General features: G+C 35.4%; 1 protein-coding gene and 2 non-coding genes across 3 annotated transcripts; 2 read left to right on the top strand and 1 right to left on the bottom strand.

Moving 5' to 3' along the window:
• Positions 1-237: 237 nt before the first annotated feature.
• Positions 238-344, bottom strand: LOC113853516. Its single transcript, XR_003502627.1, has one exon. It is a non-coding gene; the product is annotated as a small nucleolar RNA R71 (small nucleolar RNA).
• Positions 345-2,534: 2,190 nt separating this feature from the next.
• LOC113852148 lies at positions 2,535-4,566 on the top strand. The gene is made up of 4 exons (XM_027482397.1): positions 2,535-2,642; positions 3,101-3,202; positions 3,708-4,023; positions 4,097-4,566. Exons 1-4 carry the CDS (start codon positions 2,535-2,537, stop codon positions 4,564-4,566), a joined length of 996 nt encoding a protein of 331 aa, XP_027338198.1.
• A 12,838-nt stretch (positions 4,567-17,404) lies between these two features.
• Positions 17,405-17,511, top strand: LOC113853614. Its single transcript, XR_003502671.1, has one exon. It is a non-coding gene; the product is annotated as a small nucleolar RNA R71 (small nucleolar RNA).
• The last annotated feature ends 450 nt before the right edge of the window (positions 17,512-17,961 follow it).

Here is a 17,961-nt window from a genome sequence, read left to right on the forward strand (position 1 = left end):
TTTTTTGGTGGAATTTCTGATGATCCTAACCTGTATATTTCTAATTTTCTGCAGTTATGTGACACTATAAGGATGAATGGAGTTAGTGACGATGCTATAAGACTGAGGCTATTTCCATTTTCTTTGAGAGACAAGGCCAAGTGTTGGTTAGAAGCACAGCCTCAAGGGAGCATCACCACATGGACAGAGCTTGTGAACAAATTTTTAACCAAGTATTTTCCTCCATCAAAAGCTGCCAAACTGAGAGGAGAAATCATATCCTTTATGCAACTAGAAGGGGAATCATTATATGAAGCCTGGGAAAGATATAAAGAGTTGCTAAGAAGATGTCCACAGCATTGTATTTCAGAGTGGATGCAGTTGGAAACCTTTTACAACGGAATGAATGTAGTGACTAGAACCATGGTGGATGCAGTTGCAGTAGGTTCTTTAAGCATGAAATCCTTAGAAGAAGCTCAAAGAATCATTGAGATGATGGTTTCATCTATGTACCAAAACTCCAACTGAAGAAATGCAGGGAGAAGTAATGGATATGAAGCCAAAGTTATAGAAACCTTTCTTGCACAAAATCAGCTGCAGAATCAATTATTTTCTGAGCAAATAGCAACTCTGACTCAACAGATCAGCAATCTACAAGCTGAAAATGTGGTAACCAATCAATTGAGCTGTGATTTTTGTGGAGGGAATCATGTTAATGGTGCATGTGATGTACCTACACCAAATCCACAAGAGCAAGTCAATTACATGGGGAATTATCAAAGACAACAGCAATCTTATCCTCAACAATCATTTCCTCCTGGATTCCAACATTCAAATAACAAGAATCAATAGTTTTATAAATGGAATCCTCAAAATTCTGCTATCAAAAACACTAGTCCCTTTCTTCCATTTTTGAATGTAGGAACTTCACAACAACAACAATATTTTCAAGGAAATTCTTCTATGCAATTTCAAAGGAGTCAGAATTCAGCTAGACCTATGAATGAAAGGATGAATGAAATTGAAGAAACAATGCTGCAATTTATGAAAGTCACTCAAACCAGCATTAAAAATCAAGAAGCTTCCATGAAGAAGTTAGAAACTCAAATTGGACAGTTGGCTGAACAACTAACAAATAGAGATGAAGGGAGATTTCCAAGTAACACAATGATAAATCCAAAATAGCAGTGTCAAGCTATAACCACAAGGAGTGGAGCTGCGGTAGCCAGTCCCAAACCTGCAGAAAAGAAAGTGAGTAATGCAACAGAAGAATGAAGAAGAGAAAAAGATCTGCAGCAAGGAAATTTCAAGTTACTTAAGAGAGAACATTTAGAAAATAAGGGAGAAACTCATACAAATTCTGAGAGAAAGACCAAGGAACAACTTTTTGAGGATGCTTGCAAACCAATAGATCCAAAAAATTATAAGAGGTTGTCTTATCCTCAAAGAGTGCAGAATCCTAAGCAAGAGGAGCAGTTTGAAAGATTTCTGAATGTGTTCAAGAAATTACATATCAACATTCCTTTTGTAGAAGCCTTGGAGTAGATGCCATCTTATGCCAAGTTCATGAAGGAATTGCTCTCCAAGAAAAGGAAATTGGAACATGATAGGACAATGCCATTAACAGAGGAATGCAGTGCCATTCTAAAAAGAAAGCTTCCTTAAAAACTCAAGGATCCAAGATCCTTCAGCATACCTTGTGAGATAGGAAATTGTACTGTGTGAAAGGCATTGTGTGATTGGAAGCAAGCATTAACTTAATACCATTAGCTATCATGAAGAAATTAGGAATAGAAGAACTGAAACTAACCAACATTACATGGCAATTAGTTGATAGATCATATACTTATCCCTATGGAGTGGTAGAAGATTTGTTGGTTAAGATTGATAAATTCATTTTTCCTGCAGACTTTGTCATTCTAGATATGGAGGTGGATGCGAACATACCTTTGATTCTAGGCAGACCATTCCTTGTAACTGGAAGAGTTCTCATTGATGTGCAAAAGGGAGAGCTCATGCTTAGAGTTCAAGATGAAAAGGTAATATTTAATGTGTTTGAAGCATTAAAATATCCGATTGATGATAACATATGTATGAGAATGGATATATTGGATTCTCTTATTACTCCTTATTCTTTTGATGAGTTTGATGAAATTTCTGTGTTGAGAGAAACCATAGCTGCAGGAAATACTAAATCTTTGATGATTAAAAAAGAATACCTTCTGGAAATTGAGCAGCAATTGGAATCTCTATCAGTTCTAACCCCTGCAGAAAAATCAATCAATGAAGAGCTGAAAAAGGAAGTGAAAGAAGAGCAAACTCAGAAATTGGAGCTCAAACAACTGCCTTCTCATTTGAGATATGCATTCTTGGACCAAAAATATGAAAATCCAATCATCATTAGTAATGAACTCAAGGAAGAAGAGGAGGAGAAGCTACTGAGAATTCTGAGAGAACACAAATCAGCAATAGGATAGAGCATTTCAGATTTGAAAGGTATAAACCCAGCCTTTTGCAAACATAGAATTTTGTTTGAGGAAAATTTTAAACCAGTTATGCAACCTCAAAGAAGGTTAAATCCTGCTATGAAGGAAGTAGTAAGGAAGAAGGTCATGAAACTATTAGATGTAGGGATTGTATATCCTATTTCAAACAGTAGCTGGGTGAGTCCTGTACAAGTGGAGGAATGACTGTGGTACCAAATGAAAAAAATGAGTTGATACCTACAAGGACAGTAACGGGATGGAGGATGTGCATAGATTATAGAAGGCTGAATGATGTGACCAAACAAGACCACTTTCCTCTACCTTTTGCACACCAAATGCTAGAAAGGTTAGTTGGCCATGCATTTTATTGCTTTTTAGATGGATATTTTGGCTATAACCAAATTGCTGTAGATCTAATTGACCAAGAAAAAACTGCATTTACTTGTCCCTTTGGAATATTTGCGTATAGAAGGATGCCTTTTCGGCTTTGTAATGCTCTAGCTACATTTCAAAGGTGCATGTTAGCTATTTTTTCTGACTTGGTTGAGAAGATAATTGAAGTATTTATGGATGATTTTTCTGTGTTTAGAAATTCATTTGATGACTGCCTATTTAATCTGTCCACTATTTTGCAGAGATGCCAAGACACCAACTTGGTGTTGAATTGGGAAAAATCTCACTTTATGGTACAAGAGGGAATAGTGCTTGGCCATAAGATTTCAGTTAGAGGGATGGAGGTGGATCAAGCAAAAATTGAAGTGATTAGTAAACTTCCCTAACCTGTGAATGTAAAAGGGATTAGAAGCTTTTTAGGCCATGTAGGGTTTTATAGGAGGTTCATTAAAGATTTTTCTAACATTGCCAAACCTCTTAGTGACTTGCTAGTTAAGGATGTAGCATTTGTATTTGATGAATCATGCCTGCATGCTTTTTTCATTTTAAAAGAGAAGCTGATTTCTGCTCCAATACTTGTTAAACCTGACTGGACTTTACCATTTGAAATTGTGTGATGCAAGTGACAATGCAATGGGTGCTATATTAGGACGAAGAAAAGATAAAAGACTACATGTGATTTACTATGCTAGTGGAGTCCTAAATTCTGCAAAGATTAATTACACAACCACTAAAAAAGAGTTTGTTGCTATAGTGTTTACTTTTGATAAATTCAGATCTTATTTGGTAGGATCCAAAGTTGTGGTATATACTGACCATGCTGCCTTGAAATAATTGTTTTCTAAACAGGATGTCAAACCAAGACTGCTGAGATGGATCCTGCTACTTATAGAATTTGAATTGGAAATTAAAGACAAGAAGGGAAAAGATAATGATGTTGCAGATCATCTATCTCGAATACCCTTGGAAGCATTGCAATCAGATTGCTATGACATTAATGAGGAATTTCCTGATGAAAAGCTGTTGGTTGTGGAAGACCTACCTTGGTTTGCTGATATAGCAAACTTTAAGGCTACTCAGCATATCCCAAGGAGAATGAGTTGGCAGCAGAGGAAGAAGTTTCTTCATGATAGCTTGGGAAGATCCTTTTCTATTCAAAATTGGAGTAGATGGTATATTGAGAAGATGCATTCCACATAAAGAGCAAACTGATATCCTATGGCACTACCACAATTTAGATTATGGAGGCCATCATGAAGGATCTAGGACAGCTGCCAAAGTTCTACAAGCTAGTTTTTTCTGGCCTACATTGTTCAAAGATGCAAAAGTCTATGTAGAGAATTACAACAAATGCCAAAGAGTGGGCAACATTTCTAAAAGACATGAAATGCCTTTGAACAACATCTTAGAGGTGGAACTGCTTGATGTGTGGGGAATAGACTTTATGGGACCTTTTCTAACCTCTTTTACTCATGAATATATATTGGTGGCAGTAGATTATGTATCTAAATGGATGGAAGTTATACCAACTAGAACAAATGAAGCCAAAGTGGTGATTTCATTCATAAAGAAGAACATTTTTCCAAGATTTGGACTACCTAGAATTCTGATAAGTGATGGAGGATCACACTTCTGCAACAAATACCTTGAATCTGTTCTAGAAAAGTATGGAGTAAAACACAGAATAGCAACACCTTACCATCCTTAAACAAGTGGACAAGTTGAAATCTCTAACAGAGAAATCAAGAAAATCTTGGAGAAAGTGGTGAATAATTCAAGAAAAGACTGGTCAAGGAAGCTGGATGACATAGTTTGGGCAAACACCAATTGGTATGTCACCATATCAATTAGTATTTGGAAAGGCTTGTCATCTTCCTGTAGAACTTGAACATAAAGCATATTGGGCTACTAAATGGTTAAATTTTTATTTAACCAATGCTGGAGAAAAGAGAGTGCTACAACTACATAACCTGGAAGAGTTTAGACAGTTTGCATATGCAAATGCAAAGCTGTATAAGGAGCGGACTAAAAGAATACATGATAAATTCATTTTGCAAAGAGTGTTCAGACTAGGGCAGCTAGTTCTGCTATTCAATTCAAGATTAAAGTTATTTCCTGGAAAGCTCAAGTCAAGATGGTTAGGACCCTTTATGGTGAAAGAAGTTTCTCCCTTTGGTGCTGTATTACTTGAAGATCAGAAAGAAAGGAGAGAATTTAAAGTAAATGGTCAAAGGTTAAAAATCTACCATGGAGGAGAAGTCATCAAGAATAATTTTTGCATTAACTTGGTTGCTTAGCAGTGAGGAACATTTAACGTCAAGCTAGTGACGTTAAAAGAGCGCTTTGTGAGAGGCAACTCACATTTCTGAACCATTTTACTCTATTTGCATTTTACTTGAATTTTTGTTATTCATTTTACTTCAATTTCTGAAATTTTACTTTCTGTGATTCTGTTTCATCTATATTTTGGAGATAATTTGTTGAATGAATTGAGGTTTCATGTTGTGAATATGTATTGAAAGGATTATAGTTGAGTAAGTGAGCTACCTGAGTTCTTTAAAGGCTTTGATTGATGAAAGGAGTTACTATTTTTCAGGAAAGGAGTCACACAGAAGTTGCAGGTTAATGTGCCCCTCTAGAACAATCACTTTTCCTGACAAAAGTGGTCACGCAGAGGTACGAAGGATAACACACCCTTCTGAAACAATCACTTTTACTGACAAAAGTGATCACGCAGATGTCTAAAGGAGATGCCTCTTTCTGGAACAACCACTTTTCTTGAGAAAAGTGGCCATGTGCAGGTAAGTATGAGATAGTAAGCTTACTCCTATTCTTGAAAATAGTAATCGCGCTTAGAGAGTAAGTTGCACATTATCACTTTTCCCAGAAATAGTGATAACGCATAGTCCATTCCAAAAATTTGAAAAATACATAGCTCTCTGGAATGCTTACTTTCACCAACAAAAGTAACCATGCACAAGAAGTAAGCTTGCATGTTATCATATTTCTCTCATCATTCTTTTGAGATTCTTATCTTTTGTGAGTTGTTTGTTAGAGCAATTTGTTCTTTATAGCACATTTGAGTCGACATTGCAGCAACTCTATTCCAGGTAAGTTCCTCTTCATTCTTGTAGCAAAGATTAGGGTTCTTCATTGTTGAAAATTCTGGAAAACTCTGAATATGAAAACTGAGAGAATTTTCTGATAATAATTTATCTGAACCTGAGATTAAAGGATAATGTAGCTCATTTCTTACTTCATTTGGCAATTTCATTAGATGAATCATACCTACATTGTAATATTTGAGTGAATTGACCTAAAGGACGTTATTGAAAAATGTTAAACTAAAATTTCTTATTGTTATAAAAACTGAATGACTGAGAATTTTACATGAAAAAAAAAAGAATCTTTCCACTGAGAGTGAGTGAATTAAAGCTTAATTGAAAATGCTTATTGATAATTCTAAAGATGAATTTGTTTGTATTATTTTCATACTCTATGCTAAAACTAAAAGGCATAGGAATATTCAATATGAATTTTGATATTGTTCTACATTAGGGATACAAACTATTATTTCTTTGATTTGGATTGATAATGTCCTGCATTTGCATGTTACATTACATTGTAGGTATAAGTAATTGTAGTAATTCATTATAGCATATTATATTTTAGCATGCTTAAATGAACTTTTCTAGCAGGAATTTAAAAAATGGCAAGAACATCAGACAACACTCTAGTTGGATCTTCAAGGGGAACTCCAAGAACAAAGCGGGGGAGAATAGCAGGAGCTTCTTCCTCAAGGAAAATTCCTCAACATGACCCAAGATTCAAAAGCCTAGCACATGAAAACTACTTCAAAGCTAATATTCTAAGGAGGAAAATAGTCTAGTACAGAGCTTTTGAAATTGCTGAAGACCATTACCCAGAATACAAAGAAGAGATTCAAAAAAGAGAGTGAGAATCCTTCTGCTCAATAGCTGGAATAGGATGGAGGGAAATTACACAAGAATTCTATGCCAATGTCATGAGATTCAAGGGAGATCAGATACCAAAATACCACACCATGGTCAAGGGAATGAGGGTAGATTTCTCTACTGACAACATCAACACTCAAACACAACCTGGACAATAAGAATTCAGTGCTTTCAAGGATTTTCAAGACAAGGACTATGCTGAAATCTTGTAAAGGATTGGAAGACCAGGGACTACTTGGGAGCTGAACACAACAGAGAAACCCAAGTGCATCACCACCAAGAACCTCCTACTGTCACACTCTTTACAACTGCTGTTGCAATGAAGGTAAACTGACTAGCAAGTGTACTAGTGTTGTTGTAGCAAGTTATAAAAAATCTTAGAATCAAATTGAGTTCCAAGTATCGTCCTCAGGGAATAAAGTTCTCAATTACCACTTCACAAGACCACAATTAGTTGAGCTTTACAAATTTCAGATGGAATTGGTATGAATGTATCAAAAATGAAATTAGAAAGTAAAACAGAATAGTTAGTACAAAAGTATATAGTAAATAGATGTAGAAAGAGTAGTTAGGAAATTGTTTCACCAAAACTTCAACATTGAATCAATAAAGTTCTGAACTTTCAAGCATTTAGATGGAATGACAATCAGTTTCACGTTGTATTAATCAAAGGATAATCCCTTGCCTCAATGAATCTAGCATCTAATCAAATTACTCCAATCCCTTAGATCTAATCCAATCAAATGCTGCATTAAGTTTGAGAAACCAAAAGATTGCAAGATTAAGATATCTTATCCCTAAGAAACCAATAACCTTGGTAATTAATTCAGATCTGAGAAACAAATTCAATTCCCATTGATAAGAGTTCCTCTATGATTAGTTGATCAAATTTCCAATCAATCACTACTTTAACAGCAGAATCAATCACTCAATCCAATCCAAAACTCAAAGTTCAGATCCAAAATCAATTCAACATTTCCATTTCAGATTCACAATTCCTAACCACAAAGAGTTTAAGCAAACATTACAAAAAGAGAAGAGAAGAGAAGAGGAGAAGAGAATGAACAAAGAAGAAACATCTTCAAGCCAATCTCCAATCTAATCCCTCAAGAAATGAAGCTTGGTGTTCGTCCTCAATCTCCCTCTCTGACTCTCTCAACAACAAAAACAAATGGAAAATGAAAAATGAACAAAAACTCCAAAATTCCTGAGCTAACTGCCTTTTATAGAATTCTCGCTCTGCTGGCGTGATCACTTTTTCCAACAATAGTAATCATGCAGAGGCTAATTCTTCATTTCCACTTGCGCGTGTTCACTTTTGCTGGTGATAGTAGCCATGCGCACTTTAAAGTGTTCACTTTTGTTGAAAATAGTAGCCACGCAGAAGCTTCCTTTGCTAATGTCATGCGCGTGTTCACTTCTGCTGGAAATAGTGAACATGCAGAAGCTGCTTTCTTGCGCATGTTCTGGAACGATCACTTTTGCCAGCAAAAGTGATTACGCAGAAGCTCTTCTCCATTTTATGGTTCTGGAGTGATCACTTTCACCAGCGAAAGTGATCACTCAGAGGCTGTTCTTCAATTATCAACTTCTTTCCTTCAAGTTTTGCTACTTTTCTTCTATTTTTCCTTTGATCATCCAATCCTCATGAACTTAGCTCAGAATTCCCTACAAAGGCATACTTGAAATGTCACTTTTTACATAGAAAATCAATGAATTTTAAAATAACTATGTTTAAAAGTGACATGCAACATTTTATTAATTTTTTAAGAGTTTTCTACTATTTCTAGCATGTTTTCTTTATTAATTGCACTAAAAACTATTGTAAAATACTAGTAAAATATGGATTCATCACTACCCCAAACTTGAATTTTTGCTTGTCCTTAAGCAAATTAGAACATATCAAGGGTGTAAATTCTTATTAATTGGAATCCAAAAACTTTTTACATTTTTCAAAAAAATTCATATTAAGAATCCATTTTACTTTAATGCATTCTAGTTGTTTTCTCACTAAGTCATTCACCAATTCTACATCATGATAGTCATACTTGACTTATCTATTTGCTGCACAATCTCATTCATTTCAATCAAGCAAATCATTAAAGCTACATGCAAACAGAGTTGAGAAACATTATCACAGCTCTCAGAAAGTGTTTCTCTAGCTCAATTAGTGTTTAAGCTTGTGTTTGCTCTCAGCATCACCAAATTCATCAAACTCTGCCATAAGCTTGCCTATATTCTCTACCTCCTTTGCAAATTTACAATTAATCACATATCAAGAGGACTTTTTAGGTAATATTAAGGCTCAAGGACAGGTATGATTTCAATGAATTCAGGATATAATTGCAGCTAATTTCAAACAGAAAAAGATGCAAATTGAGTAGATAAGCTTTTAAACTTAGTAAGGGCTGCATCAACTGTTTCTATTCTTAATCAACTTTCAATCACAGTTTAAATTTTTGTAGAATTATCTACCAATTTCCTTTTCCTTTTTGATTTGCTGATTTCTTTTTATTTCTTTTTCATTTTTCTATTTTTACTTGCAGCTTGTTACTTCTTTTTCATATTTTCTCTGCATGACTTTTTCTAACTTTCTTAATTCATTTCAATCCTTTTCTCAATCCTTTCTACCCCAAACTTAGAACATTGCTTGTCCTCAAGTAATGCACTAGAAACATGATGTTACCCCAAACTTAGTTTTAAAACTTATCTTTGATTCAACTCAATTTGCCTCTTTTCTATTTGAATAGGTAATTTTTCTAGAAAAGCTTGTATTGAGGTTAATCAAAGAAAGGCTATCAGCTCAAAGGGGCTAATTAGGACATTCAAGAATGAAAGGCAGTCTATTTGGCACACTAGGTAAATCTGAATAATGGCCTCCATCCTTTATGTGATTAGTGCAAAACAACATATTCAGTTAAGAAACAAAGCAAGTTCTAGAGAGTGAATCAGAATTTGAGATCAGTCACACATCAATGAATGAAAAGGTTCAAGTCTCACCAAGGAAGTAAATGGATAATATTTATCAATTCAGTTCACTATTTACTTCAAGAATTTGCATGAATAAAATGGCAAGACTGCTTTATTTTTTAAAAATACAAGTACGACAATCATGTTAAGAATGAGAAAAACAACTTATGTAATTCAACAATCAAAATTTCAATCAGGTGAAAATCAGGTTTATTTATCAAGAAAACAAAATCTAATGCAGTTTAATATTTTTCTAACTTGTGAAAATTTTATGCAAAATGTAAGCTGTACACATGAAAATAGAGGTACAGAATTAAACCCCCCTTTCATGGTAGCTGTGCATATTTCAATCATTCCCTGTGCTCCTTGTTCAGAGTTTGAGAGCATGGTCTGCACAAAAACTTCACAAGTTGTTTATCAATTATCAGATTAAAACTCAATAAAATTCAAAGCTAGTAGATATTTAAAACAGAATTGTTCATAACCAAAATAAAACTTAAAATGTAATTACAACACTCAAAAGTCTGAAATTCTAATTACAATTTTTTAACAAAAATTAAACTAATGACAGAAAATTAAATTCCTAATCTACTCTTCATCTTCATCCTCATCCTCATCTTCCAAATCATCCTCTTCATCATCATCTTCTTCTTCTACAGCAGCTGCTGGTGGAGGGAAATGAGTTCTGTAGATGGGGAGGTCTTTGAAGACAGTTGACCTCAGGCATTGGGCATTCTCTGCTTGATGTGGAGTGTGGTACAAGTCTTCTTTGGTCATGCCCATCTTTTGACCAATGTTCATGAGAACACCTTCTAGAAGCATGATGCCAGCCTTCAGATTGCTGTGCAACTCATTCTGCCTCTCAGCTAAGGAGTTTTGTCTTTCAGCCATGAAGGCTATCTTCTCCTTCATTCTGGTTGGATTCTCTCTTTTATACTGGGAGGGAATTGGGGCTGCTGATGTGCAAGAGACAGTAGCATAAATTTCCTTCACCATAGCTACTGTAATTGGAGGTGCAGCTCTAATTTTGATTTGATAATCTCCAATTTCAATACCTGCATCCTCACAAAGAACAGTTATTAAAGAAGGGAAAGCTAGAGAATCTCTTTTTCTCTTGAGGATGTCCAGAATGCATCCACTAATCACTTCTCCTACATCTATATAAAAATCGTTAACTATAGCATATAGGAGCTCAGCTCTCTTCACTGCTAGAGTGGAGCTATGCCTAACAGGCATGAATGAACTCAAAATAAATGTGCTCCACACTTTTGCAAAGGGTAAAAGGTTCTTGGTAGTGATGCATTTGGGTTTCTCTGATAGATTCAGCTCCCAAGTAGTCCCTGGTTTCCCAATCCTCTCAAGGACTTGAACATAGTCCTTATCTTCAGCATCCCTGAACGCTTTAAAGTCTTGCTGCCCAGGTTGTTTTTGAGTCTTAATGTTGAGGACTCTATTGATGTTAGCAGCAGAAAAATCAACTATTGTCCCCTTGACCATTGAATGGTATTTAGGCAGCTGATCTCCCTTGAATCTCATGGCATTGGCATAAAATTCTTGTGTAATGTCTCTCCAGCCAATGCCAGCCATCATGCAGAAGGATTCCCATTCTCTTTTCTGAATTTCCTCCTTGTATTCTAGATAATGGTCTTCAGCTATCTCAATTGCTCTATCTTGGACAATCTTTCTTCTCAAGATATTAGCTCTGAAATAATTCTCATGAGCTATACTCCTGAACCTTGGATCATGTTGAGGATTTGGCCTTGATGAAGAGGCTCTTGCTAATCTTCCTCTCTTTATCCTAGGAGTACCTCTAGAAGAGCCAACTGGAGTGTTGTCTGATGTCCTTACCATTTTTTTTTTTAAATTTTCTTCATAAAAAGAATATTTCAATACACTGAAAGACATGAATGCAATGCAATGCAGGACATTTTCAATTTCAGAATAGCAGAATATGAATAATGCAAAATTTAAGAATATCATAACAATGCAGAATATGGTTCCTTGAAGCATTTAAACTCAGATATTCATGCTTTTGAATGCAAAATGCTAGAGTTCAAGAGTTACATGTATGCAGAAATTTCTTCCTAACTATTTTTCACTTTAAGTCCTAAGGTTAACTCATGCAATCTGTCAATGTAGGTCTTTTTCCATCTAAAAATCTATCAATTGAAGTGAGAATTACTCTACATTGCCTTGTAATTGCATGTTCAGATTAGTTATTAACAAGAAAATTTAGGTTTTTCCATTACTCAGTGTTTTCCACAATTCTACAAAATGAAGAACCCTAATTTCTAAATCAGAGAAGTAGAATACTGACCTGGATTTGGAGAAATGTGCATAATGAACTTCAATTTATTGCTTAGAAACAAATTTCGTTCAGAAAAAGGTTAAAAAGATTAAGAATTTGAGAAATGGGATGAAGAAATGAAGATTTGAAATTCTGAAAATGGCTCTGCGTGGTTCCTTTTATGCATTTTAATGGACACGCTTACTGCACGTGGCCACTTTTTTCAGAAAAAATGGAAGTTGTAGAGATGATGCTGTGTGCGTGTTCACTTTTTCTGGCAAAAGTGAACACTTTGAGGGTAAATAGCATGTGCGTGTTCCCTATTTCTAGAAATAGTTAACGTTCCAGAGGGCTTTGCATTGAGTAATTTGAAATGAATTGCGCGTGTTCACTTTTTCCAGAAAAAGTGATCACGCACAGGTAATATCCTTCTGTGTGATTACTATTACTAGAAAAAGTGGTTCCTATTGAATTCTCCTCCATTGTAAATCTTCAGTCTTTGACCATTGACTTTAAACTTTCTCCCTTCTCTCTGATCTTCAAGTAACACAGCACCAAAGGGAGATACTTCTTTTACCATAAAAGGTCCTGACCATCTAGACTTGAGTTTTCCAGGAAACAACTTCAATCTAGAATTGAATAGTAGAACTAACTGCCCTGGTCTGAATTCTCTCTGCAAGATGAATCTGTCATGTATTCTTTTAGTCCTTTCTTTATACAGTTTTTCATTTTCATATGCAATTTGTCTGAATTCCTCCAGTTCATGTAGCTGTAACACTCTCTTTTCTCCAGCCTTGGTTGAATCAAAATTCAGCCATTTAGTAGCCCAATATGCTCTATGTTCAAGTTCCACAGGAAGATGACATGATTTCCCAAACACTAATTGATATGGTGACATACCAATTGGTGTTTTGAATGCAGTTCTGTATGCCCATAATGTATCATCAAGCTTCCTTGAGCAAGCTTTTCTTGAGTTACTGACTACTTTCTCTAATATCTTCTTGATTTCTCTGTTTGAAATTTCCACTTGTTCGCTTGTTTGAGGATGATAAGGAGTTGCTGCTCTGTGTTTTACTCCATACTTATCCAGAACATTATCAAGGTATTTATTGGAGAAGTGTGATCCTCCATCACTAATCAGAATTCTTGGCACTCCAAATCTTGAAAAAATGTTTTTCTTTATGAAGGAAATCACCACTTTGGCTTCGTTTGTTCTGGTTGGTATAGCTTCTGCCCATTTAGACACATAATCCACTGCCACAAGTATGTATTCATGAGAAAAAGAAGTTGGAAAGGGTCCCATAAAGTCTATTCCCCATACATCAAACAGTTCCACCTCCAAGATATTGTTCAAAGGCATCTCATGTCTTCTAGAAATGTTACCAACTCTTTGGCATTTATCACATTTTTCTACATAAATTTTTGCATCTCTGAACAATGTAGGCCAGAAAAATCCAGCTTGTAATACTTTGGCAGCTGTTCTTGATCCACCATGATGGCCTCCATAATCTGAATTGTGGCAATGCCATAGGATATCAGCTTGTTCTTTCTGTGAAATACATCTTCTCAAAATGCCATCTACTCCAATTTTGAATAGATGAGGATCTTCCCAAATATAGAACTTGCTGTCATGAAGAAATTTCTTTCTTTGCTGCCAATTCATTCTCTTTGGAATGTTCTGAGTGGCCTTAAAAATCGCTATATCAACAAACCAAGGTACTTCATCCACAGTTAGTAGCTTTTCATCAGGAAATTCTTCATTAATATCCAAGTAATCTGATGACATTGTATCCAATGGAATTCTGGATAGATGGTCTGCAACACCATTCTCTTTTCCTTTCTTATCTCGAATTTCTAACTCAAATTCTTGAAGTAGTAGAATCCATCTCAGCAGTCTTGGTTTAGCATCCTGCTTAGGAAACAAATATTTCAGAGCAGCATGGTCAGTATATAGCACAACCTTGGACCCTACTAAATAAGACCTGAATTTATCAAAAGCAAATACTATAGCAAGCAACTCTTTTTTAGTGGTTGTGTAATTAATCTGTGCAGAGTTTAGGACTCTACTAGCATAGTAAATCACATGTAGTCTTTTATCTTTTCTTTGTCCTAATACAGCACCCACTGCATTGTCACTTGCATCACACATTAGCTCAAATGGTATAGTCCAGTCAGGTTTAACAAGAATTGGAGCAGAAATCAGTTTTTCTTTTAAGATAGTAAAAGCATGCATACAAGATTCATCAAATACAAATGCTGCATCCTTTACAAGCAAGTCACTCAGAGGTTTGGCAATTTTAGAAAAATCTTTAATGAACCTCCTATAAAACCCAGCATGGCCTAAGAAACTTCTAATTCCTTTCACATTCACAGGTGGAGGTAATTTACTAATCACTTCTATTTTAGCTTGATCAACCTCGATCCCTCTAATTGAAATCTTATGGCCAAGCACTATTCCTTCTTGCACCATAAAGTGACATTTCTCTCAATTTAACACCAAGTTGGTGCCTTGACATCTCTGCAAAACAATGGACAAGTTAGATAAACAATCATCAAATGAATTCCCAAAAACAGAAAAATTGTCCATGAATACCTCAATTATTTTCTCAACTAAGTCAGAAAAAATAGCTAACATGCACCTTTGAAATGTAGCTGGAGCATTACACAGCCCAAACGGCATTCTTCTATATGCAAATATTCCAAAGGGACAAGTAAAAACAATTTTTTCTTGATCAATTGGATCTACAACAATTTGGTTATAGTCAGAATATCCATCTAAAAAGCAGTAAAATGCATGTCCAGCTAACCTTTCTAGCATTTGGTCTGCAAAAGGTAGAGGAAAATGATCTTTTCTAGTTGCATCATTCAGCTTTCTATAATCTATACACATCCTCCATCCTGTGACAGTCCTTGTGGATATCAACTCATTCTTTTCATTTGGTACTACAGTCATTCCACCCTTTTTAGGTACCACTTGCACAGGACTTACCCAATTGCTGTCTAAAATAGGATATATGATCCCTGCATCTAATAGTTTAATGACTTCCTTCGTTACCACTTCCTTCATGGCAGGGTTTAATCCTCTTTGAGGCTGCACAACTGGTTTAAAATTTTCTTCAAATAAAATTCTGTGCTTACAAAAGGATGGATTTATACCTTTCAAATCTGAGATGTTCCACCCTATTGCTGATTTATGGGTTCTCAAAATTCTCAGCAACTTCTCCTCCTCTTCTTCCTTGAGTTCATTGCTTATGATAACTGGATTTTCATGTTTATGATCCAAGAATGCATATCTCAAGTGAGATGGAAGTTGCTTTAATTCCAGCTTCTGACTTTTCTCTTCTTCTCCTTCAATTTTCAACTCCTCTTTGATTGATTCTTCTGCAGGTATTAAAATAGGTAGAGTTTCCAATTGCTGCTCCATTTCAAATACGTTTTCATCTTCAAAATGTAGAGATTTAGTATTTCCTGCAGCTATGGTTTCTCTCAACACAGAAATTTCGTCAAATCCATTTAAAGAATAAGGAGTGATCATAGAATCCAATGTATCTACTCTCATACATGTGTTATCATCAATTGGATATTTCAAAGCTTCAAATACATTAAATATTACCTTTTCCTCTTGAACTTTAAGCATTAACTCTCCTTTTTGTACATCAATGAGAGCTCGTCCAGTTGCAAGGAAAGGTCTGCCCAAGATTAATGGTATGTTTACATCTACCTCCATGTCCAATATGACAAAATCTGCAGGAAAAATAAATTTGTCAACCTTAACCAACAAATCCTCTACTACTCCATATGGATAAGTATATGATCTATCAGCTAATTGCAATGTAATGTTGGTTGGTTTCACTTCCTCTATCCCCAATTTCTTCATAATGGCTAATGGCATCAAATTAATGCTTGCCCCCAAATCACACAATGCTTTTCCTATAGTACAATTTCCTATTTCACAAGGTATGCTAAAGGATCCTGGGTCTTTTAATTTTAGAGGAAGTTTTCTTCTAAGAATAGCACTGCACTCCTCTGTCAAGGGTACCGTCTTATCATGTTCTAACTTCCTTTTCTTGGAGAGTAGTTCCTTCATGAATTTTGCATAAGATGGCATTTGCTCCAAAGCTTCAGTAAATGGAATGTTAATTTGTAGCTTTTTGAACACATTTAGAAACCTCTCAAACTGCTCCTCTTGCTTAGGATTTTGCACTCTTTAGGGATAAGGCAGTCTCTTATATTTTTCTGGATCAATTGGCTTGTAAGTGTCCTCAAATAATTGCTTCTTTGTCTTTCTTTCAGGACTTTTATGAACTTCTTCATTCTTTTCTGAATGTTCTCTCTTTAGTAGCTTGAAGTTCCCTTGCTGCAATTCTTCTTTTAAATTTCTTTCCTCTACTGCATTTTCTACTTGCTTTTCGGTTGCAACATTATTCAGTCTCTTTTCAGCTGGTTTTGGACTTGCTACAACAGCTCCACTTCTTGTAACTATAGCTTGACATTGTTCCTTTGGATTCACCACTGTGTTACTTGGAAATCTTCCTTCATCTCTGCTTGTTAATTGTTCAGCGAGCTGTCCAATTTGAGTTTCTAACTTCTTCATAGAAGCTTCTTGATTCTTGATGCTGGATTGAGTGACTTTCATGAATTGTAACATTGTTTCCTCATTCTCGTTCATTCTTTCACTCATTGGTCTAGCTGAATGTTGACTCCTTTGAGGTTGAGTAGAAGAATTTCCTTGAAAGTACTGCTTTTGTTGGTGATTTCTTGCATTTGAAAATGGAAGAGATGTATTAGTGCTTTTCATTGTAGAATTCTGAGGATTCCAATTATAAAATTGTTGATTCCTATTATTAGAATACTGAAATCCAGGAGGAAATGATTGTTGAGGATAAGATTGTTGCTGTCTTTGATAATTCCCCATATAATTGACTTGCTCTTGTGGTTCAGGGGTAGGTACATTACATGCACCATTAGCATGATTCCCTCCACAAAAATCGCATGTCAACTGACTTGTTACCACATTTCCAATCGGCAAATTATTAATCTGCTGAGTCAAAGCTGCTATTTGATCAGAAAATAATTGGTTCTACAGCTAATTCTATGCAAGAAAAGTTTCCATCATCTTTGCTTCGTATTCATTGCCTCTTCTTGTATTCCTCAAGTTGGAATTCTGATACATGGATGAAGCCATCATCTCAATGATTCTTTGGGCTTCTTCCAAGGATTTCATGCTCAAAGATCCTCCTGCAGCTACATCAGTCATAGTTCTAGTTACTACATTCATTCCATTATAAAAAGTTTCCAGCTGCATCCATTCTGGAATACAATGATGTGGATATCTTCTCAGCAACTCTTTATATCTTTCCCATGCTTCATAAAGTGATTCTCCTTCCTGCTGCACAAAAGATGTTATTTCTCCTCTCAGCTTAGAAGCTTTTGAGGGAGGAAAATATTTTGTTAGAAATTTATTCACAAGTTCAGTCCATGTGGTGATACTTCCCTGAGGCTGTGCTTGTAACCAACATTTGGCTTTGTCTCTTAAAGAAAATGGAAATAGCCTCAGTCTTATAGTATCTTCACTTACTCAATTCATCCTTATCGTATCACACAACTGCAGAAAATTAGAAATATGTAGATTAGGATCATCAGAAATTCTACCAGAAAATTGGTCCTGCTGCACTAGGTGAAGTAAGGCTGGTTTTATCTCAAAATGATTGGTTGTTCTTCAATTATCAACTTCTTTCCTCCAATTTTTGCTACTTTTCTTCTATTTTTCCTTTGATCATCCAATCCTCATGAACTTAGCTCAAAATTCCCTACGAAGGCATACTTGAAATGTCACTTTTTACATAGAAAATCAATGAATTTTAAAATAACT

Source organism: Abrus precatorius, unplaced genomic scaffold (genome assembly GCF_003935025.1).
Source record: "Abrus precatorius isolate BTA unplaced genomic scaffold, Abrus_2018 Scaffold0, whole genome shotgun sequence".
NCBI lineage: Eukaryota > Viridiplantae > Streptophyta > Magnoliopsida > Fabales > Fabaceae > Abrus > Abrus precatorius.

Coding starts and splice junctions, on each gene's coding strand:
- LOC113852148 (XM_027482397.1), top strand. CDS start 2,535: ATGCAACCTCAAAGAAGGTTAAATCCTGCTATGAAGGAAGTAGTAAGG. Junction 3,203..3,707: donor TTTCAGTTAGAGGGATGGAG/GTGGATCAAGCA, acceptor TTTTCTAAACAG/GATGTCAAACCAAGACTGCT. Junction 4,024..4,096: donor CTTTTCTATTCAAAATTGGA/GTAGATGGTATA, acceptor ACCACAATTTAG/ATTATGGAGGCCATCATGAA.